The sequence below is a fragment of the Sapajus apella genome, unplaced genomic scaffold (genome assembly GCF_009761245.1).
Source record: "Sapajus apella isolate SASKATOON/1434 unplaced genomic scaffold, GSC_monkey_1.0 scaffold19, whole genome shotgun sequence".
In the NCBI taxonomy this organism is placed as follows: domain Eukaryota; kingdom Metazoa; phylum Chordata; class Mammalia; order Primates; family Cebidae; genus Sapajus; species Sapajus apella.
The window spans coordinates 30185401-30210116 of NW_022436959.1; the positions used below are offsets into that span (position 1 = coordinate 30185401).

A 24716-nucleotide genomic window follows, 5' to 3' on the forward strand; every position below is an offset into this window, starting at 1 on the left:
TTGTATCTAGTTCTTCTCTGGGTTCATTGTGCTCTATTCTTAACTGCTTTAAAGCAGTAATTATTCTGATTCTAATTAGTGGTCCTTCTCAGTAAATTTTTAATTTTTTAGATTTTTCCCCCCACCCTGCCCCCAGCCTTACCAGTGTTTTCTTGTTTCTTGTGTGTGTGTGTGTGTGTGTGTGTGTGTGTGTGTGTGTCTGTGTGTGTGTGTCTGTGTATAGGCGGAATCACTGGTCTTCTATTTGTGGCTAAATAAATATTTTGTTGGAAGAGTAAAGAGTTCCCAGTTCCATGGGATCTACAGTTCTACAAAATAAATATATACATAATCCATGTAAATATTTCACAATAATTTCACTACTAAAATTGTGAAATATTAGTAGTGAAACAATATTTCATTACAATAATTTTACTACTAAAATTGTGAAATTTAGTAGTGAAACAATATTTCACTACTAAAATTGTTTTAAAATTAAAACAATTTTAAAATTTAATTTGTGTGTGTGTATGTGTGTGAGACCAGAGATTGGGGGTGGGTCTCACTACGTTTCCCAGGCTGGTCTTGAACTGCTAGCCTCAAGCCACCCTTTTGCCTTGGCCTCCCAAAGTGCTGGATTTACAGGAGTGAACCACTGCACCCAACCTCACTTTTTGTTTTAACAGATCCTACAGTGAGAGAAAGCAAGTAGCACTGTGATAGAGTAGCTAGATAGGGAGCAGTTCTGGAATGTGAAGAAAAGGAGGTGTGGAAAGGGTCAGTCCACAGAAGCTGTGGCCTTCAGGAGAAAAGCTTTGAGGTCAGGGAGCCAGGGGGGTAAATGTCCTGAGACTACTCCATCCCACCTTTTGTATCTCCTTGAAATATCTTTTTTTGGCCACTCTCCTTGAAAGAGGAGGGCAAGGGAGCCAGGACAGAAAGTGAGGTGGAGAAGAGTGGCGCTCTGGAGGGACAAGCAGGAGATACGCAGCACAACCAACCACACTAGATAACACATCAAGTAGGGGAACCTGTCTTCCACTATACAGGCTAGGTGCTACGGGACATGCGCTCTGGGTTTACACGGATTATGACTCAGTTCTTTGCTGTTGTGAAGTTGTGTTTGGATAAATCCCTCAGCTTCTCTGAGTCTTATTTTTTCATTTGTAAAATGTAGACAGAGACCTACTTTCCCTCACTGCTCTCAGGTTTAAAATGCGTCAATTAGGATACAGCAAAGTCTGTTTGATGCTGAAAACTTTCCAGCAAGAATGAACCTGAGAACAAGTCATCTCTCATGTTTGCTCTTGCCTGTAACTACTAAGCATCTACTCCATCTTCAGTGCTTAGGGATTTTATATCGTTGGCATTTTTGATTTAGTCAGGAATGCATTGTATGGGAATATCAAACCTGCATGCTCTCCACACATTGACCATAGTCTGATCTTAGTAGGTGGTGCACATATAATTTTACTATTTCTCAATTTATTTTGGTGCTGATGTAATTAGTAAAATGCGATTTAAGAGTGTTATATATATTTTTAATCATGATGTCTTTTCATCAAAGTGATACTTAAAAGCACATCATCATCTTGTGGAGGCACGTTGACAAAATTTCTTTGTACTTAAAATGTTTAAGAGCCACTGATGTATTTTTGCTTCACGTATCAATTAGATTTAGATTTTATTTTGTTTTAGAGATGGGGGTCTCACTTTGTCGCCCAGGCTGGAGTACAGATCACCACAGCCTCAAGCTCCTGGCCTCAAGCTATCCATCTGCCTCAGCCTCCTGAGTTGCTGGGACTACAAGGGTGTGCCACCATTTTTTGTAGAGATGTGATCTCACTGTGTTTCCCAGGCTGGCCTTGAACTCCTGGTTTCAAGTGATCCTCCTGTCTTGGCCTCCCAAAGTGTCGGGATTACAGGAGTGAGCCATCGGGCCTGGCACTCCGATTTATTAATAGATTTTATAAGGACATTTTAGGCCTTACCCATCAGTTTCTTAGGGCAAGCTTTTCTCTGCACTGAATAATAAATCAGACGGTAGTGCAACGAAAAACGGAGATGATTTCCCTAAGAACAAACCAAGTGCAGAAGACTCCCTGATTGTCAGAACAGCAGATAACCTGGGCAGATCTCTGAGGCTATCCTTAAACTGACGCACCGGAAACAAAAGAACTCCTCCTGGAGCACTCCCGCCGTCCCGCTCAGTCCCCACCCGCCCGGCCGCCCCGTGGGCTCCGCCCCTGCGCGCGCTGGTTGGTTCTCGCCGGCTGATGAAATTTCCCGTACGCATTACAGAAGCCAGACCGGTGTAAGCGCCAGTAGCTCCTCCGCCCGGCACGCCATCCACCTTCCGACACGCCATCCACCTTCCGACACGCCATCCACCTTCCGACACGCCGTCGGCAGACCTGGCCTCCGCGGCCCACATCGCCCCCGACCCGCTTGCGGCTAGGTAAGACGGGGCCCCGCGCCCCACGCAGCACCCTTCTCGTGGGCTCTGGGGCTGCCTTGGGGGAGGAGGATGCGCTCTGCCGCCTGGCACCCGGCGGACGGACGCGCTTCGGGTCGGCTGATGAGGCATCTCCGGCAGTAGAGAGGGCGAGGTGGACGCCTAGCGATTGTTGCGCACCTCGCAGCAAGCCGGCGCGGAAGGACTTCTGTGTCCTTATCCCTGAGGCATCAAGGGAACCGCGGCCGGAAGACTGGGCCGCCCCGGAGAGAAGGCAGCGGCGACCTGAGCCCCTGTAGATGTTATATGTGTACTTTTTTTTTTTTTTTTTTTTTAACTATGTGGCGTTGAAGCCCATGGATATTTTCGCGGTCCAGGACCCTGCGGAAGACAGGCTGGAGCCTCCACGTGGCCGGGGCGCAGTCGCGTGTCGTGTGGTCCTGATCTAGGAAGGAGAGACCTGGGTGTCTGTGCTTTCCCTTTCAACTGCCCCGCTTCTCACCTGGCCTCCCTCACCATGCCTCCTCCCCTCTCACCCCTTCCCCCCGCCAGTCACCACCCCTCTGTAGACTGCAAGACTCAACAAGTGACTTGCTGAGCAAACCCGGCCGAGAGGCAGTCTGTTTAGGGACACAGAAGGCCAAGTACAGAAAAAGGCAAAACAACTAGCGTGCTTGTTTCAATGGATGTCTGTTTTACAGGGCTGACTTCAGGTTATTGTTAAAGCTTTAAATGAAAGGACAGTTTTCATCTCGGCCTGTGGCCTACATTATTTCTTTACTGTCCATTACCCTGGACACTTGGCTGATAATTTAACAGCAGTGTTTTTTTTCTTTTTTCTATTTTTTTGTAAATCATGATTCATCGCATTGCTGTAAGAGTAATTAGAGGTAAAGTAGGGCTTGTATAGTTGGTTACTTACTGAGATCTTATCATAAAAGTAAGGTGAGAGGGTGACGTTTTAAGTAGCACTAAGTGGAATAGAAATTAAATGTATTGCAACTGCAGTGTCCAATTCGGTAGGCACTAGCCACCTGTAACTTGAGCACGTGAAATGCTGGCTGGTCGGAATTGAGATGTGTTGTGTTAAATACACTGGATTTTGTCGTTGGAGTAGGAACAGTGTATAATATCTGCTCGACGAGTTTTTATATTGATTACATGTTAAAATGATACTATTTGGGATATATTAAGTATATTTAAAATTAATTTCACCTTTTTCTTTTTAATGGGGCTGCTAGCATATTTAAAATTACATATGTGGCTCACATATTTATTGGACAGCACTGCTCTAGAAGTTTATGAAAAAAAAAGAAAAATATTGAGAACAGGTAGCAACAGCAGGAACTTTGCCCTCCTGTAAGACTGATTCCAATAAAAAATAACTTACAGTTTTAATTGGCTTTTTCCTACTAGAAAAAAATAAGTGTACTTTACATGCCTCTTTGTTCTCCCTCTTTCCCCTCCAGTTTAGTGGTTAGCGTGTATTTACTATAGCAGGCTTAATATGCACAAGCAGCCTATTCTGTGATGACCACATTTGATTTTCAAAGCACTTTCCTAACCCATTTTTAATTGGTATAGAGTCAAAGGCAGATGGCTTATTAGTAGCCATCTCATTTAAATCTCATGGAGTTTTGCCACTAAGTCTGAAAGTAAAGAATTTGTTATAGGCTATTTGGTCAAGTGCATGGAAGGGACAGTGTGGAATGTGTGACATTTCAGTTCCAATTTGCTTGAGATGATTTTCATTATAACCATGTATTATTTGGTTCTGGTTTTCTGGAAAAGCCAGCTAAACCTTTGGTTCATTTAGATAAAAATGAAATATCCTCAAAGCATTGCTCAAAGTGACTTATGTAATTTGAATATGTATTTTTTCCTTAGGGTGTCTATCGCAAATTATCTGGGCATTTGCTGCAATTTGCAGTTTTTTTTTTAAGAAAACATCAAAATTATTATTTTTCAAGTTAGATGTTTTAATAAAAATGGCCATTTTGAGCTGGTAGTAGTCAAATAAAACAGCCCTTTATTTCACAGTTGAGAATTTGAAATTGGAAAACAATTAATGTATGTAAGGATGATTTATTTGTTTCCTGGCTTATAGGGATGAGCCAAGTTTTTTTTTTTTAGGGCTGTTGTTGCTGTATATGCCCCATCTACTTTGTTTCCTTACTGAACATTAAACTTTGAGACAGAAATATTTGAGGACATTTTTTTCGGTTAGGATATTTTGATAGCAAACATTTTGTATCTTCTGTCAACCTAAAATGTTTTATTTGTTACAAAGCCAGGATATCTGATATCAAATTAAATTGCTTTTTTTTTTTCCTTTAGACTTTCTTCAATAACATCTGGATACATCACTTGGAGGTAAGCTAGATATAATATAGTGAAATGCTTAAAAGAGCTGTGTATCTTAGTATTACAGATAGTAATCCTAGTATTACAGCAGTATGATTTTCTGTTCTACCCATTATATTCTACCTGCTGCTAGTTCAAGTAAAGAGAGGGCATTTAACTGTCAAGGGAACCTACTCTAGTAATTTGGAAAGTCTCTTGGATCTTTGAGGGATTTTGGGATGGAGAGAGTGGGGCTGGGATCTCTGGCTAGGTCAGAGCCAGCCTGCATTTGTTTCTGTATCTTGGAAGCAAACTTAGATTGCAGAAATAGATGTGGCCTGGTTGCTGCCAGCTCTAGCCAACCACTAAGGTGGGAGAGATGCAGGCTTTGGCTGGGTGCTAAGCTGCTGTAGCTGGTTGGATGTAGAGGTCACTATCTTTTCTGAATACTTGTAAGTAAATTAAATCATTCTCTACTCCCATGGGCCTGTCAACCTAATGGGAAATAGCTATAGAAAAGGTGGTTTACATTTTAGTCTTTGAAGTGGATTATGCTCGTTTCTGGAATCAAGATTTAATGCAGACTTGGATTGGATATTGAATATTTTTGATTTGTCTGCTTTTCTCTCCATAGAGAGCTTATAGTTTCATTGCACCATGTGTGGCATTTGGGCCCTGTTTGGCAGTGATGACTGCCTTTCTGTTCAGTGTCTGAGTGCTATGAAGATTGCACACAGGGGTCCAGATGCATTTCGTTTTGAGAATGTCAATGGATACACCAACTGCTGCTTTGGATTTCACCGGTTGGCAGTAGTGGACCCTCTGTTTGGAATGCAGCCAATTCGAGTGAGAAAATATCCGTATTTGTGGCTCTGTTACAATGGTGAGATCTACAATCATAGGAAGGTAAGGAAAAAGAAGCCAGATGTCTGGAAGTGATTAAACTTCAGAGTTTGTTGGTTACGATGATATTATATATTCTGTATCATGCTTTTTACTTTGCAAAACACTCTGTTATCTCATTTGTATGTAGATAGTCAGCGAACTGATGAATAAAAAGGTGAATGAAATGACTTGGTCACCAAAAAAAGTGATAAAAATGGAGATTACAGTTCAATTTCTTTGATTCTTAGAATATTTTCTCCTTCTCCCCAACTTTTCATTTGATGACATACAGAAAATAATGGAACAGTGAGCACCTTGATAGAATAGTCATTAACGTTTTGCCATATTTGCTTGATTTTTCTTTCTACACAAACAGACACGCACACACACTTTTTTGCTGTATCATTTGAGAGTATGGTGCAGATATTATGACACTCCTAAATATATAAGCATTTATCACCTAAGAATAAGGACATTCTTCTTTGTAACACCAATACCATTATTAAATCTAAGACTCCATAATACTACCTAATACCCAGTTTATACTTAAATTAAGTTTCCCTAAGTGTCCTGAGAATGTCTTTTTTTTTTTTTTTTTGAGACAGAGTCTCACTCTGTCACCCAGGCTGGAGTGCAGTGGTACGATCTCGGCTCTCTGCAGCCTCTGTCTCCGTTCAAGCAATTCTCCTGACTCAGCCTCCTGAGTAGCTGGGACTATAGGCACCTGCCACCATACTCAGCTAATTTTTTGTATTTTAGTAAAGATGAGGTTTTGCCATGTTGCCCAGGGTGGTCTGGAACTCCTGAGCTCAGGGTATCAGCCCACCTTGGCTTCTCAGAATGCTACCAAGAATATCTTTATAGCTGATTTTTGTTTGTTTTGAGCTAGATTTCATTCAAGGTTCATGTATTTGGTTGTGATGTTTCTTGATATTTTTTGAGATTTCTTGATAGCTACCTGTCATGCGTTGATAGAGATGTATATCCTAACCACCTTTTGGACATTTTTATCTCTGAACAATAGCTTTGTCATTGTTTGTTGCTTGCTCATAGGAACACTTTTAATAATAGTCTTCTCGTTTAAGAAGTTTTAAAATAGTTATTCAGGAAATTCCTTTCACACATTTCTTTATTTCTTTGTTAAGGGCCTACTATGCATCAGACCATTTTTCTAGGTGATTGGAGAGGAAATAGGGAAAAGAAGAGGCAAGAATGGAATTTCCTGCTAGTGGGAGGTAGAAGAAGAGAGTATTAAAACTTTTTTCTTTCTAAGTCAAATCAGTGTCATGTGTATGAGAATGCTAGGTGGTACTATGGCATTATCAGCTTGGCTTTCCCCTTAAATGAGACAGGAAGTGCCCCTTTAACTTGAACAGTGTTGTTGCTTTTGTTAAAAAGTTGCAAGAAGTTAAACATTTCAAATGTAATTAATGTCTATTCTAAGTTAGCCAAATGTTGTATTTGTAAAAGTAGAGAAGTTTGTTCCATTGCTTTTACCAAACATCTAAGCTTATGCAGTTGGGGCAGCTAGAAATTCGTCTAATGAGCAGAATGTAAATTTTAGGTTTATATAAAGTATTCTGCAACATAAGCTCAAAAATCCCCCCCCATTCCCTTTTTGATAAAAATAAAGTGTACTACTAATAAAATACAGCCAGAGGTATGCTGGGAGTGGAGGGAGACTGAATGAAAGAGAGGAGGAATGGGATAAAGGCTGGGGCAAAGAGCAATCCCTGTCCCTGCAGGAAAGTGTCAGAGGGCTGCAGCCAAGTCAAATGCCAACGTGACTTCAGGAGGCAATATTTGAGGGCTTTTATCTAAGATGCAGCATTGGAGTTTCATTTTAGGAGAATAGGAAGTGATACATCCGTTACCCGAAGGTTGCTTCTCCTTTTTAAGTAAATTACCTGCAAAGTTTAGGCCAAAGCTGTAGGCAAGGTAGATTTGGGAAGCTGTTGATTGCTGTCACCGAATGCTTTATGGTCACTTACCTTTCAGGCAGTTCAACCCAGAACAGTCAGCTGAAGACTGTTTTCTGACCCCACCTGCTAGTTACAGGATTATCCCTGATGGAGCAGAGAGGGGGACCAAATAGGGGAGAAAGGCCATTTTTGGACAGTTCAGTGAGGGCTTATAGACAAAAGTTTTACAAATCAGGGAGTGAGCTGAATGGAGTGTGAAGCATATTTTTGGGTCATGCACATAAATAATAGATTTAGTTTTTGAAATTTGAAAACATGTTTTAAACTTAATCTAGGATTTCTACCTGATTTAAACCTCTTTCTGTAATGTCTACCAAAAATGTGAATAAAAGGTATGAAGAGGAATACATCAAGGACTTTTTATTCTCGTAGTTTGCCAGTGATGATGGAGGGTGTCAGAACTGGGGAGTAGCCTATCAAACCTTGTTACTCTGTATGCAGTGGCAGACAGTCTTTGCTGTTCCTTTGGGGCATGCAGACTAATAAAGCACCATTGTCAATTTATCAGTGAGGAGTAGCTTTAATGCTACTGCAGTAGTGGAAGCACTGGGCATTGTCATCCGCCCTTGGGGACCAGCAGCTTTGTTTTGGATCATATATCTGTTATTGTGATGGAGTCATTTTTCAGGGAATGATACCAAATGATGTTTGTCCCTGTGCTTTACATTTTTATAGATAGGTCTTTGAAGCTGAACCTGAGGAACTTCTTAGCCAATGCTATCTTCTCAAACCAAAAGTTTACAGTTGCACAAGACACATTTTTTAGTATCATGGCAACCAGGCAGCCTATTATCTTAAATTTAGAGGGTGAGCGTCCTTAAACTGAAAATCCGAAATTTGAAGTGCTCCAAAATCTGTAACTTTTTGAGCACTGACATGAGCATGTCATGTGCTCAAAACTTTTTGAGCATGTACATTTTGATGTCACTGTCAAAATGCAGGTGTACAACAGACAGTTTATTTGGTGTTCCCTAGGGAAGAAAGACCCTCTCAGCCCCTTTCAGCTGCAGTGTAACTTTTCTACTCATGCCCAGATTTCCCCATGCAAGTACACCCACAAAGGGTAATAGAATGGCACGTGTGGAAGCTGGACACCCCAATGGCAGGATTCCCACAGATGGGACCTGTATGCATTACCTGTTGTATATTTTTGCTTATTCTCTGCTCTGTGGCGTGAAGATACTGAAAATGACAAAAAGGCCTGTAGAAGTCCCTGTGAGCAGCAATGATAAGAAAAAGTAGAAACGTGTGTTTATATCCCAGAAAGTCAAGCTGTTGGAGAAATTGGACTGTAGTGTAAAGGTATAGATGACATGGTGAAAATGTTTGATAGAGATACTGAAGGACTAGTGCTACCTGCATTCATAGCAGAACAAGAGGTTATGTCAGTTTATAGAAACAAAGAGACTTCCAAGATGAAAGCTGTTGCTAATGAGGCAGATGACTCTGGAGAAACATTTTAAAAAGCCATCTTGCAGAATGCCTCCCCAACCTCAGAGGACCCACTTTCTAGTTGCTCAACTGCTTCTGATATTCTCAACTAAAAAGAGAAAAGAAAAATACAGTGGACAGTAACTTTTAATCAAAACACAGCATTGTAGGTGGAGTCTGAAAGCCTGCCGTTATTTATATAGCTGTTTAACAGCTGATGCAGGTATTCTGGTGATGCTACCATACTGCTTATTTTCTTACTATATTAATTGTATGTCATATTTTTTACTTATGTGTGAATAAGTGTATAAAAATGATGACTCATCAGTAGCATATAAATTCAGAGTCGGGAATGATGGTCAGTGATATCGAACAGCCACAGATACATGGTAGCTGAGATAGTGACACCTTTACTTTCTGATGGTTCCATGTACACAAACTCTGCTTCATGCACAAGATTATTTGAAATGTTATATAAAATTACTTTAGGCTATGTGTGTAAGATATATGAAACAAATGAATTTCATATTTGGACTTGGGTCACATCCCCAAGATATCTCACATATATGCCAATATTCCAAAAACAAACAAACAAAAACCCAAAACACTTCTGTTTCTAAACATTTCAGATAAGGAATAGTCAATCTGCATATATAAAAATATATGTGTATTACATACGTGGTGCGTGTATAGTATGCATTTCCATCCCTCCACAGGTTACGATTCTGGTACATTCCCATTATGTTATGTTTATCAGACTGCAACCAAAATTTTCATGGGTTCAACTTTATGTAATGAAGATTTTAGTTGCAATCTGATAAAGAATTTGCAGAATTATGAGCAGAAACAAACCCTAATTTGATAACGTTGTGATCTTCCTAAATCACCAAAGTGCATGAAATAATTATAGAGCTCAAATACTGAAGCGACTTTGCAATAAAAAATTATTAGTGAATCCACAAGGAGTCTAACGTTTTGGTTTTGCTGTTGCTTCCTAAGATGCAACAGCATTTTGGATTTGAATACCAGACCAACGTGGATGGTGAGATAATCCTTCATCTTTATAACAAAGGTGGAATTGAGCAAACAGTTTCTATGTTGGATGGTGTGTTTGCATTTATTCTACTGGATACTGCCAATAAGAAAGTGTTCCTGGGCAGAGATACATATGGAGTCAGACCTTTGTTTAAAACAATGGCAGAAGACGGATTTTTGGCTGTATGTTCAGAAGCTAAAGGTAATAATAAATTTTTCTGTAGATTTTCATTATTGTCTTGGTTGTGTGTTTTCTTTTAAGTTATATTTGAAAATCTCTTAGAGAGCAATCCAGAATTTTACAAGTGACTAAGTTATGAGTCCTTACCTTTTCTTAAAAAACAGAGGAGTTGCACTCTCCTTTTCAGCACTTAAATTCTGTAATCCTTGAAGGATGAGTCTTTACTGCAGTCATTTGTTTTTTGCTGTGCTAATATGCTCTGTATCTAGCTTGATCCTAAGTGCAGTTTTAAGTTTTCCTGTGTCATACTGTAATGGTAGAGTTGGTTCTGCAATTATTGCACTGCGGTACTTTGCCGCAGTTATAGCACAGCAAATATTAGGATTTCTAAAATAGCTTTATTGATCATTCACATACCGTGTGACTCACCTACTTGAAGTATACAGTTCAGTGGTTTTTAGTATATTCACAGATGTTGGTAGCCAACACTCCAGTCAATTTTAGAATTGTTTTTCCACTTCAAAAAAACAAATCAAATCCTATGTCCTTTACCTTATTTTTTACTGGCAAGATTAACCAGGTTTTTGTTTTTGTTTTCTTTTAAGAGATGGGGTCTTGCTCGGTCGTCCAGCCCAGTGGTGTGATCATAGCTTAGTGCAGCCTTGAACTCCTGGGTTCAAGCAATCCTTCCACCTCTGCCTCCCTAGTAGCTAGGAGTACAGGCACGCACCATAGCATCCTGCCTTCTGTGCCCTTTAGCTTTCAGTTCCATCCTCCATATCCATCATCCGCACCCCTGCAGTCGTAGCCCCGACAATGACTTATCTTTCTGCCTCTGCATTCCTTGTTCTGTATGTTTCATATGAATAGGATTATATCATATGGCTTTTGTGACTGGATTCTTTTGCTTGGCACAATGCTTTCAAGATTTGTCTATGCTGTAATGTATATCAGTAGTTACTTTTTATGGCCAAGTGATACTGCATTACATGGATACACTGCATTTTGTTTATCCACTTGTCAGTTGATAGACAATTAGGACGTTGTTTACCCCTTTTGGCTATTATGAATAATGCTGCCATAAACATTGGTGTACAAGTTTTTGTGTAGACATTTCTCTTGGGTGTATATCTAGGAGTAGAATTGCCGGGACACATGGTAACTATGTTTAATTGAGGAACTGCCAGTCTATTTTTTGAAATGGCTGCATTGTTTTTTGTTCCCTTCAGCAGTGTATTAAAATTTCAGTTTGTCCACATCTTCACAAATACTTACAGTGTGACTTTTTAATTCTAGCCATTCTAGTGTATGTGAAGTGGTATCTCATTGTGGTTTTGATTTGTATTTTCCTGTTGACAGTGATGTCCGGAGTTTTTTATCTCATGCTTATTAGCCAATGTGTATATCTTCTTTGGATAAATATTTGTACAGATTCTTTGCCATTTTTTTTCCTGCTAGGCATCATTTTATTTTAAAATATAATAGACTTTATTTTTCATTCTTTGCCATTCTTTTTCCTGCTAGGCATCATTTTATTTTAAAACATAATAGACTTTATTTTTCATTCTTTGCCATTCTTTTTCCTGCTAGGCATTTTATTTTAAAACATAATAGACTTTATTTTTCATTCTTTGCCATTCTTTTTCCTGCTAGGCATTTTATTTTAAAACATAATAGACTTTATTTTTCTTTTTAGAGCAGTTTTAGAAAAAATTGACAGGAAAGTGCAGAGTTCACATATGCTCCCCCCTTCAGTGCCCCTACCCAGTTTTCCCGACGCTTAACATCTTGCATTACTGTGCTATGTTTGTTAGATTTGATGAACTGATGCTTATGTGTTAACTGAAGTTCATAGTTTACATTAGGGTTCACTCTTTGTGTTTTTTGGATTTGACAAATGTGCTCCACTTATTCATTCCTCCCCCTCCTCTTCCTCCTAATCCCCTAGTCATTGCTGATCTTTTTACTTTCTCTCTAATTTTGCCTTTCCCAGAATGTCATATAAATAGTTGTAATCATATAGTATGTAGCCTTTTCAGACTGGCTTCTTTCACTTACCAGTATACACTTAGGGTTGTTCTGTGTTTTTTCATGGCTTGATAGCTCATTTTTTAAATTGTTGAATAATATTCCATTTGTTTGCATGTACTGCATTTTGTTTATCCATTCTTGAATTATCCATCTCTAATTGGGTTATTTTGTCTTTTTATTACTGAATTGTAACAATTCCTCATGTATTCTAGATACAAATCCCTTGTGCTCATCAGGGTTACAGGATCAATATACAAAAATCAATGGTATCTGACACACTTTTAACTGAATACTACATAATTACAATGAGGAATCTGAAAATGAAATTAAGAAAGCAACTTCATGTATAATAACATCAAAAAGAATAAAATACTTAGAAATAAATTTCAGAAGTATAAAACTTGTACTCTGTTAGCTATAAAACATGGTTGAAAGAAATGAAAGAAGATTTAAATAAATGGAAAAGTATCCCAGTGATTATGGATTGAAGGCTTAACATTATTAAGATGGCAGTCCTCCCTAAACTAATCTACAGATTTAACTTGATCCCTATTAGCATCCCACATGAGTTCTTTGTAAAATTGACAAGCTGACTGTCAAATTCATATGGAATTGCAAGGGACTAAAGAATAGCCAAAACAATCTTTTGAAAATGAGGAAAAAAGTAAGAGAACTCATATTTACTGACTTTAAAACTTGCTACAAGACAATGATGATAAAAACTGTATAATACTAGCAGAAAGATAGATGTATAGACCAATGGGATAGAATTGAGAGAGGTGAACCCATGTATATATATATAATCAACTGATTTTTGACAAGGGTGCTAAGATTATTCAGTGGGGAAAGAAGTTCGAAAACTGGCACAGGGACAACTAGATATGTAAATACAGGCAAAACCTGAAGTGTTGGACCTTTACCCAACACCAAATACAAAAGCTCGATACAAAAAAATGAATCAAATGGATCCATTTTGAGCTAATCCACATAAAGCTATAAAATCCTGAGACGCAAACATAGGAGTAAATTGTCATGACCTTGGATTTGGCAAAGCTTTCTTAAATATGACACCAGCAACAATAACAGAAATTGATGAATTAGACTTCATCAAAATTAAACATTTTTGTACTTCAAAGGACGCCATCAAGAAAGCGAAACGACAACCTACAAGAGGGAAGAAAATAATTGCGAATCATGTGTAGCATTTTTTGATGAAGAAGCGGAGGAAGACATTTAATTTTTTTATTCCTTACCTACACAGCAGTAACATCCTAAAATCTCTCTCCCTGCCTCTTTTTGCCATTCTTTAAATTCTTTCTCACTTAATTTTCAGATTTAATATTGGCTGAAACAGGATAATGAGATCAATCAAATGGGTCCTTCGGACACTAGTCACAGTGGTCGTACTAATACTGGAACTGTTTTATTTTCAGGCATTTCTAGTGTGATCAGATGGCAAAGAACAAGTATATATGTCAGTTGCCAGGACTGCTGGGCAAGCCTGGCAAAGAGAACACCCCAGAAAAGCAGCCTCCTGTTCCTCTGTGCCTTCTTTGAGCCTGATGATCACTTGACATGGAGCTATAATCACATCCAGTTGTAACTCTGAAATTCCTTGATAGTTTTCTATATCCTTGACACTGTCCTTTTCCAGACCAAATGATCTCATCTGGAAGACTGCAACAGTTTTCCTTTCTAAGTGCTTTTAGAATAACCTGTCAAAAACTCATCTGATTATAGTACTGCCTGCTTAAAACCTTTAAATTACTCCCCATTCCCTTCCCAGGCTGAGTCGCTCACGAGCTCTGATAGCTGGTAAGGGAATCTGGGTCCTTGTTCTGGTGTTTGAATTCAGTGCTACACAGGTTGCTGGCTGGGTTGACAATCTCAAATTGTAAATCATGAGTATTGCATATAGCCTGCTACAATTTACAAGAAAACATCGATGTTTGTGTCAAAGATCATGGTGATGTGAGGCTGGGTACTTTCTGTGGGAATTTTTTGAGGAAATTTAAGTTATATGGTTTTATTCACATATAGTGCATAACAACTAGTTAAGGGGTAGATGTCTTATCTGACTTTAAAGTAGCTAAGAGTGGATCACTGAACTTGTTAAAGGTCTGGGAACCTTGGCTATTTTCTGAAAATACCTCAGTGATGACAAATAAATGACTACCAGCTTATCATAACATTAGGACTCCATTTCTTCCCTTTGCCTCATAAGTGTGTCTTTTCCTTTGGTATGTATTTGCTTTAGTATAGAAAATAGGTTTTCTTGGTTAGAAATCTAAGAAGAAGAAATTGAATACTGGAGATTTTTCTATTGCTTTGAATTACCAAAAATTAGTGTAATTTGGCAGTATATCACTGTGCCATTATTATCTCTCCAGTAAGTAGATGGTAGGGCTTTGGGTGATTAAAATTTTTTTTTCCTATTTTGCTTATTTAGTGGGCATGCATTTGTATTGAAAAGGGAAAATAAATAGGAATGTAGAGGCTGTTAACTAATTGTGAAAGGTTGCCTAATTTGAACAAAGGTATGATTTTGAATTTGTAGGTCTTGTTACGTTGAAGCACTCTTCAACTCCCTTTTTAAAAGTGGAGCCTTTTCTTCCTGGACACTATGAAGTTTTGGATTTAAAGCCAAATGGCAAAGTTGCGTCTGTGGAAATGGTTAAATATCATCACTATCGGGATGAACCCCTGCACGCCCTCTATGACAATGTGGAGAAACTCTTTCCAGGTAGTGGACACCCATCCACCTATTCCCCATCCTTCTCCAAGGGAAAAAATTATAAGTTGTACTCTTACATCATTTGAATGATTTTAGTATCAAGACCTACTTCCTGTTTTGTTTGGAGGGAACACGTTAAGATTTGGCAGACTCCACCATTGAGTAAATGCCATCATGATAGATGTTGATGATTATGTATTTCATTTCAATAACTTATCCAGCCCAAGATTTTCTGGAGCCATTTGATTTACTTGCTGTGTTTATAGGTTTTGAGATAGAAACAGTGAAGAACAACATCCGGATCCTTTTTAATAATGCTGTAAAGAAGCGTTTGATGACAGACCGGAGGATTGGCTGCCTTTTATCAGGTGAAGTCAATTAAAAAAAAAACCTAATTATATTTCATGTCTGTTTAATTGAGATGATTTGTAGCCATCCCTTTGGTTTTCACTATAAAATATTTACTATATGATTTAATCTTTCCTTCATTATAGGATGGAAACCATTTTGTATAAGCTACATTTAATACTCATAGTAACACTTGAACTTGAGTGACACTGTAGCTATGTTATTGGTGTGAAGAGTGAGCCAGCTCTTTAGAATTCTGTGTAGTGATTTTTAACCAAATACTAATATTATCACAGTATATGTATTTTTATCTTGTCGAAGTTGGTTTCAGTTTATAAAACTTGAGGATTTTAAATGGTAAAACTGTGATCTTCGTGTTTATCAGGAATATACATCCTCTGTCCCTGTCTTCTGCAAGGCACATAACTAGGACACTTCCACTTTCTCTTTTGCATGTAGGGGGCCTGGACTCCAGCTTGGTTGCTGCCACCCTGTTGAAGCAGATGAAAGAGGACCAAGTACAGTATCCCCTCCAGACATTTGCAATTGGCATGGAAGACAGCCCCGATTTACTGGCAGCTAGAAAGGTAAGGTGCTGTCTCTGCCCCTTGTATAGCTAGAGTAGACTTGTTATTAGAATGAAAATGGAGTCAATAATGGATAATTCCACTTATGCTGCTGTGTTGACTGGGGAAATTGTTTCAAATGTGTTAAAGTAGAATGAAATCGCTGTTGAATATGCACTGCATTGTACACTGTCCTCTGTACTTTTATCTGTTATGACCCGTACAATTCTCACAAAGACACTGTGATGATAATTATGCTCTTTTGAAAGTAAAGGCGTCGGGTACAGTGGCCTATACCTGTAATCCCAGCACTTTAGGAGGCTGAGGGAGTGGATTACTTGAGGTCAAGAGTTTGAAACCAGCCTGAGCAACATAGTCAAACTCCCATCTCTACAGAAAAAAATATAAAAATTAGCGAGGCTTGATGGCGCATGCCTGTGATGTTAGCCTTATGGGAACCTGGGTGATAGAGTGAGACCTTGTCTCAAAAAAAAAGGGAAGGAAGTAAAGGCGTAAGTCAGGTCCAGTGGCACACACTTATAGTCCCAGATACTTGGGAGACTGGTGGGAGGTCTGAGCTCAGGGGTTCAAGTCCAGGCTGGGCAACATAGCAAGACCCCATCTTGAAAAATTCAAAAGAGAGGCTTTTGTTTGTTCGTTTTTTTGTTTGTTTTGTTTTTTAAAAAAGAACATAAAGGCATGGTATCATGGCAAAGACTGCAGGCTTTGGAGTCTGACTTGTGGCTTGACATCCTGGCTCTACTTGTTTATGTAACAAAAATAATAATGTCTGCTATGGGGTAGTTTTAAGGTGAAATGATATAATTCATGTGAAGTAAGTAGGGTAGAACTTAGCATATAGTAAGTACTTAGTGAGTGTTAGCTGTTATTATTTTAAAAAGTGCTATATTTAGAATACTGTGGACAGAGGGCAGCTTGTCTGTATTCAGTGAGCAGGAGACCTAGTTCCCACTCTGGAGAACTTTTGTAACAAGGATGAGGAAGAGCTAGAGAGCAGTCTCAATACAAAGTGATCAATGCTGAGAGAATCCAAAATAGCCAAGAAAAGTAGAATGAGGGGAGGGGCCATTCTATATAGTAATAACATCTAGGTTATAAAATTAGGCATTTCAGAAGGACCAAAAAAGACCAAGCTTAGCATGGGACCCTATTGGCCTAGGGAGAAATGAGGTGGGTTAGGTAAAATGGGTGAGGAGGGAGGTGCCGACTGAGAGAATGGTTGAAGCCTTGGCACCGGAGGAGCTGAGGGGAGACGTACTTCCTGGTGGTGGATTTGAAGCAGGTGAGGGAACAGGGCTGGATGGGGCCTGTAAAATCAGGTTTTCTGTTTTCCCTTGTTTAGTTTTCACCGTTGTTAATTCATAAAGCTTTGTGAACTCGCGTCATGTTTGATTTTCAAGGGAAGTTATTTTCTTTAACAAATAAAGGGGTATTTTTTCATATAATAAGGTAGCAAATCATATTGGAAGTGAGCATCATGAAGTCCTCTTCAACTCAGAGGAAGGCATTCAGGCTCTGGATGAAGTCATATTTTCCTTGGAAACTTACGATATTACAACAGTTCGTGCGTCAGTAGGTGAGGTATTACTATATTATTAAATAAACAGATTTTTTTAAATACTGAAAAAAAATGTAAGGTGTAACAAAAATTATTTCAAGCAATAGTTAAAAAATGTTGTTTAAGGGCTGGGCATGGTGGCTCATACCTGTAATCCCAGCACTTTGGGAGGCTGAGGTGAGCTGATCATGAGGTCAAGAGATCCAGACCATCCTGGCTAACATGGTGAAACCCTGTCTCTACTAAAAATACAAAGACAAGCTGGGCATAGTGGTGCACACCTATAGTCCCAGCTACTCGGGAGGCTGAGGCAGGAGAATCGTTTGAACCAAAGAGTCAGAGGTGCAGTGAGCTGAGACTGAGCCACTGCACTCCAGCCTGGCGACAGAGTCTCAAAAAAAAAAAAGAAATAATATTATTTAAGGATGACTGCAAATTAAATACCTATGTTACTAATTATTTAAGACCACTTAAGAATTCTCTGAATCTCTTTTGGAGTGAAGGGCACCGTAAATACATAGTTCAACCTCTACATTTTTGGTATCACTGTTGGACTGTTGGTGTTTTCCCAGGGAGTAGATACATATTTTCTTCCCTCTACCTCCCATTTCTCTTATAGTTTCTTGGGCTACAGTCTGTATACAGTGAAGAAATAGGTCTATTTGGTAATGTGTTTTTGATAAGAAATACTCATTTTAGATATATTTTTGGAAATATTCCATCATAGAACTTACCAGTCACTAGCTATCATTGCTCTGCAAACAATGCTAATTTTATCTTGTAGATAATATATCCACTGAGATTGGATGCATACACCAAATCAGATGGATCCAGTGTTACTCAGCCTTTATATGCTACTGTTTCTCTTGAGAGAGTTGCCTTGGAGGGCAAAAATATCTTAGATATTACAATGGTTTATGGCCCATCAAAGCATCACAATAAATAGGGTAGCTCTGGTACTGGAATTTCAAGGGGCTGGGGTTAGGAAAATAAATGTCTAAAAAGGCTCTCTAGCTGAGGTGATAGTAAAAACAAGGTTGAGAAGAAACACTGGTTTAGAGGGATGTGGTACAGAACCAGGAAGGCAGGTTTCATAACTTGTTAGTCTTCCTGTCTTTATGAAAAATCTGGTAAATGGAGAGTGGCAGAGGGAAAACTGACATTAAACCACCCAAACACGTCCTCTTATTTTTGTGTTGTTATACCACTATGAAAGGCATGATTTTTAGATATTTGAGTCATTGTTCAGCATAGCAAAGTTTTAAGATGGACTTTCTTGGTCTAAAAACATTGGAACATTAGAATTTTGAAACCTGTTTATAAAATGACAGAATGGTTCTGGGTTATTTTATTTTACAGTAGTACTTTTGGATTAAGTACATGTAAATGGCTTATAAATATAAGGTCATTATTGTGGAAACTATTTTATATTAATTTGAAGTCCAGTATAGTAGTAAAGCTTTCAATTATTTCCAAAAATCAAAGGCATTCTTGGTGGAAGGTTATGTTGACATTAAAGTTAATTTCTCTCTCTTATTTAAGGTATGTATTTAATTTCCAAGTATATTCGGAAGAACACAGATAGTGTGGTGATCTTCTCTGGAGAGGGATCAGACGAACTCACGCAGGGTTACATATATTTTCACAAGGTAAGCACTCTGAAGTGGAGGGATGTTCATGCTGTATTAAGAAAAGTATGAATTGTTTGACCATTTTCTATCATCTTTCAGTATGACAGTAATAGTTTTGAGTGCCTTGTGAGATTACAAAAGGGAATCTGATAGTGTCTGCTTTCTATCTCTTGGGGAAGAAAGAAATTTTAATAGTGTTAGATAATTTTTATTCTTTAAAACTAGTAATAGACAGGTATGGTGGCTCATGCTTATACTCCCAGCTACTCAGGAGGCTGAGGTGGGAGGATCACCTGAACCTAAGAGGTCCGAGGCTGCAGTGAGCTGTGATTGTGACACTGCACTCCTGCCTGGTTGACAGACCAAGAACCTGTCTCTTTAAAAAAAAAGCAAAAGTTAAAAATAAATAAATAAAACTAGTTAAGCTTGAGAATCACCTTTCTGCCATTTCTTAGCCGCCTACGGAATTATGACTGTTTCCCAGTGTGTTCGTTTTATTCTAATACTAGCAGTTTAAAAGGTATGTTTTGTGAAGCATTGCTTAGCTCTGTTCAGATATTTACTCCCTTCCCTAAATTTGTTTAGCTTTTTGTCTTATCCACCTTTGGGATTGGAGAGGGAGAAAGACAAACTGCTTTGTGTATCAAAAGCAAAACTCTTGGTATTTTTGTTTGAAATAGGCTCCTTCTCCTGAAAAAGCTGAGGAAGAGAGTGAGAGGCTCCTGAGGGAACTCTATTTGTTTGATGTTCTCCGCGCAGACCGAACTACTGCAGCCCACGGGTAACATTTTAAGAAACTATTGTAAAACAAAAACAAAAAAACATCAAAAATAATTTAAAAAAAAAGGCCCAATACCCTGAAAAAATTAAAAGATCAATAGCTGATTGGCTACATGTTACATACAGTTGGCTATATGTTACAAAGTGTGACTTCTATGGAGAAAATGAAGCAGTTTCTTAACTTAGTCCCCAAAGAGGCCACATTTCAAAGTGTCATGGTCTGTGGGGAGAAGTCTTCTTCCATAGGTCGTTTGAGGTGGGGTTTTCACCTTTAAAGGGTAACAACATTCTGCTCACATCTGAACAACCAAGAGGGAAGAGGGAAGGCTGCTACAGCTATTGTTAAGTGTTTTAAAGAGAGATAGGCCAGGCTCAGTGGATGACCTGAGGTCAGGAGTTGGAGACCAGCTGACCAACATGGAGAAACTCTGTCTCTACTAAAAATACAAAAAAATCAGCCAGGCGTGGTGGTGCATGCCAAAAGAGGGAAGTATTGTAAACATGACAGTCTTGAGTGCCCACCATGCCTGTTTGGTGCTGTAGTGACCCTGAGGGGATAGGGCAGTGAAGATGCAAGGCGTTTGATTACATTATAAAGAACTGGGGTTTTTTTGGTATCGTTTCTGGTTGTCTAAAGTTATGTTGAGGAACTGAAGACTTTTGCTGTATAGGGTAAACAACTGACATTAAATGTTTTAGTTGCCTCTGCTGAATCACACATAAATTAGGATATAATTAATTATGAGTTTGGGGAATGAACTGAATCTGGTTATTATCCTATCTGCTTGTTTTTTTTTTTTTTTTTTTTTTTTTTTTTTTTTTGTTTCGCTCTTGTTACCCATGCTGGAGTGCAATGGCGCGATCTCGGCTCACCGCAACCTCCACCTCCTGGGTTCAGGCAATTCTCCTGCCTCAGCCTCCTGAGTAGCTGGGACTACAAGCACGCGCCACCATGCCCAGCTAATTTTTGTATTTTTAGTAGAGGCGAGGTTTCACTATCTGCTTGTCTTAACTAGAGTTTCTAGGCTTCAGGAAACTGGTGATATGGCATTTGATGAAATACAGTGGAATGCTAGTTTATATTGTATGTTGAAGACACTGAGTTAGAAAGCTCCAGGCAAGGTATTTTCTTAATGATTGGGTCACTCATGATTTGTAACTTTTTCTGCTTTTTGAAATATGCAATTAACTATTCCTAGAAAGGAAACTAAAAGTAATAGTCTCAAATAGTTAGTTTTACTCCCTAGATGACATGATATGTTTGTTACTTTAAATGAATATATATTTTTTTGTATTCATTCAGTAGTGTAGGGCAGCCTCCTAATGGGAGGCTTGTACTTGTATGTGGCTGTATGATTTTAACATTTCTTAGAATCTGGTTGAATTGATGGGAAACTGAATCAGAACCTAAACTGATAGGCATTAAATACCCATTTTAATTTAGATTTTCTTCTTTTTTCCTTTAAGCCTTGAACTGAGAGTCCCATTTCTAGATCATCGATTTTCTTCCTATTACTTGTCTCTGCCACCAGAATTGAGAATTCCAAAGGTAGGTAAATCAACTCAAGATAGAAACTGTCCAGTGCCACCAGATTATATTTGTAACTTTCACTGATGCTCCTTTTTTTTTTTTTGATGTCAGAATGGGATAGAAAAACATCTGCTGAGAGAGACATTTGAGGACTCCAATCTGATACCCAAAGAAATTCTCTGGCGACCAAAAGAAGCCTTCAGTGATGGCATAACTTCAGTTAAGAATTCCTGGTTCAAGATTTTGCAGGAATACATTGAACATCAGGTATAATATCTTTAAAAACATTTTCAGGAATGGGACAATTTGGATGCAGAGCTGTCATTGCTGTTCATTTCGTTTTTAGTTTGAATGCTTTGTCCCTGTAAGAGACAGACATAGTCTCTGTAAACAGTTGTCTCTTTTATAAAAATTAAGTATCATGAAGGATTACAAAGTAGCATCTAGAATTGAAAGAGAGGAGACTTACTACTACAATCATCACTTACCTTCATGTAACACATTATTGGGCACCTGCTGGGTGCCAGATCTTGTTAGGCACAAATGACTAAAACAGAGCCACCAAACATGAAAAATATGCATATGAATTTTTTAAAAATCACTGTAGCTATGCGTATTATGAATACTTTAGCATTTTCTAAGTGATGGGTGATTCAGAGGGTCTCATAATTTACAGTCTTGTCTTAACGTTTTCTGTTTTGTGGAACCAGAGTAAATACAAGTATTTCCATGCCATTTAAAAAAACTGTTTTGCTCTTACACACTTATTCTTACAGGTTGATGATGCAATGATGGCAAATGCAGCCCAGAAATATCCCTTCAATACTCCCAAAACCAAAGAAGGATATTACTATCGTCAAATCTTTGAACGCCATTACCCAGGTCGGGCTTACTGGCTGAGCCATTACTGGATGCCCAAGTGGATAAATGCCACTGACCCTTCCGCCCGCACACTGACCCACTACAAGTCAGCTGCCAAAGCTTAGGTGCTCTTCGTGCTGTAATTGTTGTTCTTGTTGTAAAGGTACTATGCAAATATTTCTTCTTGTTGTGTGAGTACCATAATTAGATGGGGGAGCAATGAAAGCCAACTCAGGCTAACTTGAAAAAAATAAAAGTCCTAAATCTTAAACACTGCTATAGTCATTTATGTCCATGCAGTCTCTTCATAAGAGGTAACTAGAAATTTTTTGCTGTATCACAGTAAAGTGGAGGGTAAGCTAGGAAAAGGAAATGATCTGATGTCTGCAAGAACTCACAGCACTCTTCTGGCAGAGCTGCTTTAGATGTCATCTGCATCTTGTGCTCATGTGGTTTCTTTTCAGTCCTTGCCTCATCTTAGGGAAGTCATCAATGAACTACAGTATTTTTGTTCTGCCTGCATTCCTAACAGCTGCCTAGGTAAGACTCGAGACTTGAGTCTTCTGTAGGAGTTTCTGACAGCTGTATTTTGCAAGATGGTAGTTCATTTTTTTTCGCTTTTATGTTGAGCCAAAGTCACCTCTAGAGATTTGTCCTAAAGCAGGGATCAGGCTTTTTTTTTTTTTTTTAAATAAAGATCCACACAAATACTTTAGGCTTTGTAGACCTCTTTTGGAACTGTGCAGGTCTGCCATTGTAGTGCAAAAGCAGTTACATAGACAGTATGTCAACAAATGAGCATGGCTGTGTTCTGTTAAAAGTTATTTATAAAAGCAGATGGTGGACCAGATGTGGTCCATGGGCCATAGTTTTGTGATCACTGTTCTAGAGGAATAACCAAGCTAACTAAGCATTTCTGATAAAAGTCCAAACCTACTTGAAAGAGAAAGTATAGTAACATATTCAGCTGGGTGCGGTGGCTCACACCTGTAATCCCAGCACTTTGGGAGGCTAAGGTGGGCAGATCACCTGAAGTCAGGAGTGAGACGAGCCTGACCAACAGGCAGAAACCCCATCTCTACTAAAAATACAAAATTAGCTGGGTACGGTGGCACATGCTTGTAATCCCAGCTACTTGGGAGGCTGAGGCAGGAGGACCGCTTGAAACGGGGAGTCGGAGGTTGCGGTGAGCTGAGATGGTGCCATTACACTCCAGCATGGGCAACAGAGCAAAACTTCGTCTCAAAACAAACAAACAAAAAACACACATTCAAAGAACAGGTAGAAGGTTTTCAGTGAATGCTCGTTGGTTGTTTAGGGACAACATTTTGAAATACCTTATAAAGGTGAATTTAGCTCTTAGAAACTTTTGAAAAGGGAACTGCTGGTGTACAGAGATACAAGGATGCTTGATGGAGGAGTGAGTGGGCAGAAAATTGGGTAAGTTGGAAGAAGGGTGTGTTTTAGGGTAGCTGTAGGGCTGTATTCACAGAGTATTTCTAAGAAACAGAATGTCATTAACTTAGATGACTTTGTTTTGTTTGTTTTAGATAGTCTTGCTCTGTCACCTAGGCTGGAGTGCAATGGCATGATCTTGGCTCACTGTAACCTCTGCCTTTTGGGTTCAAGCAGTTCTTGTGCCTCAGCCTCCCAAGTAGCTGGGATTACAGGCAGGTGCCACTGTGCCTGGCCAATTTTTTGTATATTTAGTAGAGATGGGGTTTCACCATGTTGACCAGGTTGGTCTTGAACTCCTGGCCTCAAGTGATCCACCCACCTTGGCCTCCCAAAGTCCTGGGACTACAGATGTTAGTCACTGCACCCAACCCTAGTAGATGACTTTTAATGATTATCTTGTGTTTGTAGGTGCTTAAATTGCTTAAACCTAGAATGATTTGATTCTAGGCATATTTATTCCTGGTAAAGCCTCAGACAACCAATCTAAATGACATAAAAAATACTTGGGAAACTCAGTTCATAATCATTACAGAGTGTACACTACAAGGTTAACGTATGACATAAACCCCAAACTGCCAGTTTTCCAGGGAGTGGGATTTGGTTCTGGATTTTTAACTTTAGTGACTCTGATCTGGTGTATTTAGTTGCCACCCAGAAGTTTGATAGTGAAGATACTTAGCTAAGCCAATTTCATAGCAGCAAACTATAGGTTAATTATAATGGCAGCAACTTTCTGGAATTCAAACTACATACAAGATTTACAGAAGTTTCTTGGCACCAAGAATAAAGCTAGCTTTTTCTCTTTTGCAATTTAAATTGTAGAAAGTTTGAAGAAATGGTGCCCTTGGGCTGCTGTACACATGACTTAATAGCTCACTTATTGGCCAAGCCTGTTTTCCTGGATTT

At 38.9% G+C, this 24716-nt stretch overlaps 1 protein-coding gene across 1 annotated transcript; it reads left to right on the forward strand.

The window, feature by feature from the left end:
* Positions 1-2201: 2201 nt before the first annotated feature.
* ASNS (asparagine synthetase (glutamine-hydrolyzing)) lies at positions 2202-22619 on the forward strand. The gene is made up of 13 exons (XM_032287142.1): positions 2202-2437; positions 4772-4807; positions 5412-5683; positions 10075-10312; positions 14880-15065; positions 15323-15424; positions 15864-15991; positions 17441-17567; positions 19092-19198; positions 19861-19961; positions 21428-21509; positions 21603-21758; positions 22268-22619. The coding sequence occupies exons 3-13, from the start codon at positions 5435-5437 to the stop codon at positions 22475-22477; spliced, it is 1686 nt and encodes a 561-aa protein (XP_032143033.1). The 5' UTR covers positions 2202-2437; positions 4772-4807; positions 5412-5434; the 3' UTR covers positions 22478-22619.
* The last annotated feature ends 2097 nt before the right edge of the window (positions 22620-24716 follow it).

What these genes read in the sequence shown, in the direction of transcription:
- ASNS (XM_032287142.1), top strand. Translation starts at nt 5,435, where the DNA reads ATGTGTGGCATTTGGGCCCTGTTTGGCAGTGATGACTGCCTTTCTGTT. An exon ending in GATTGGCTGCCTTTTATCAG is followed by an intron (nt 15,425 to 15,863) that starts GTGAAGTCAATT and finishes TTTTGCATGTAG; the next exon opens with GGGGCCTGGACTCCAGCTTG. An exon ending in CGAACTACTGCAGCCCACGG is followed by an intron (nt 19,962 to 21,427) that starts GTAACATTTTAA and finishes TTTTCCTTTAAG; the next exon opens with CCTTGAACTGAGAGTCCCAT.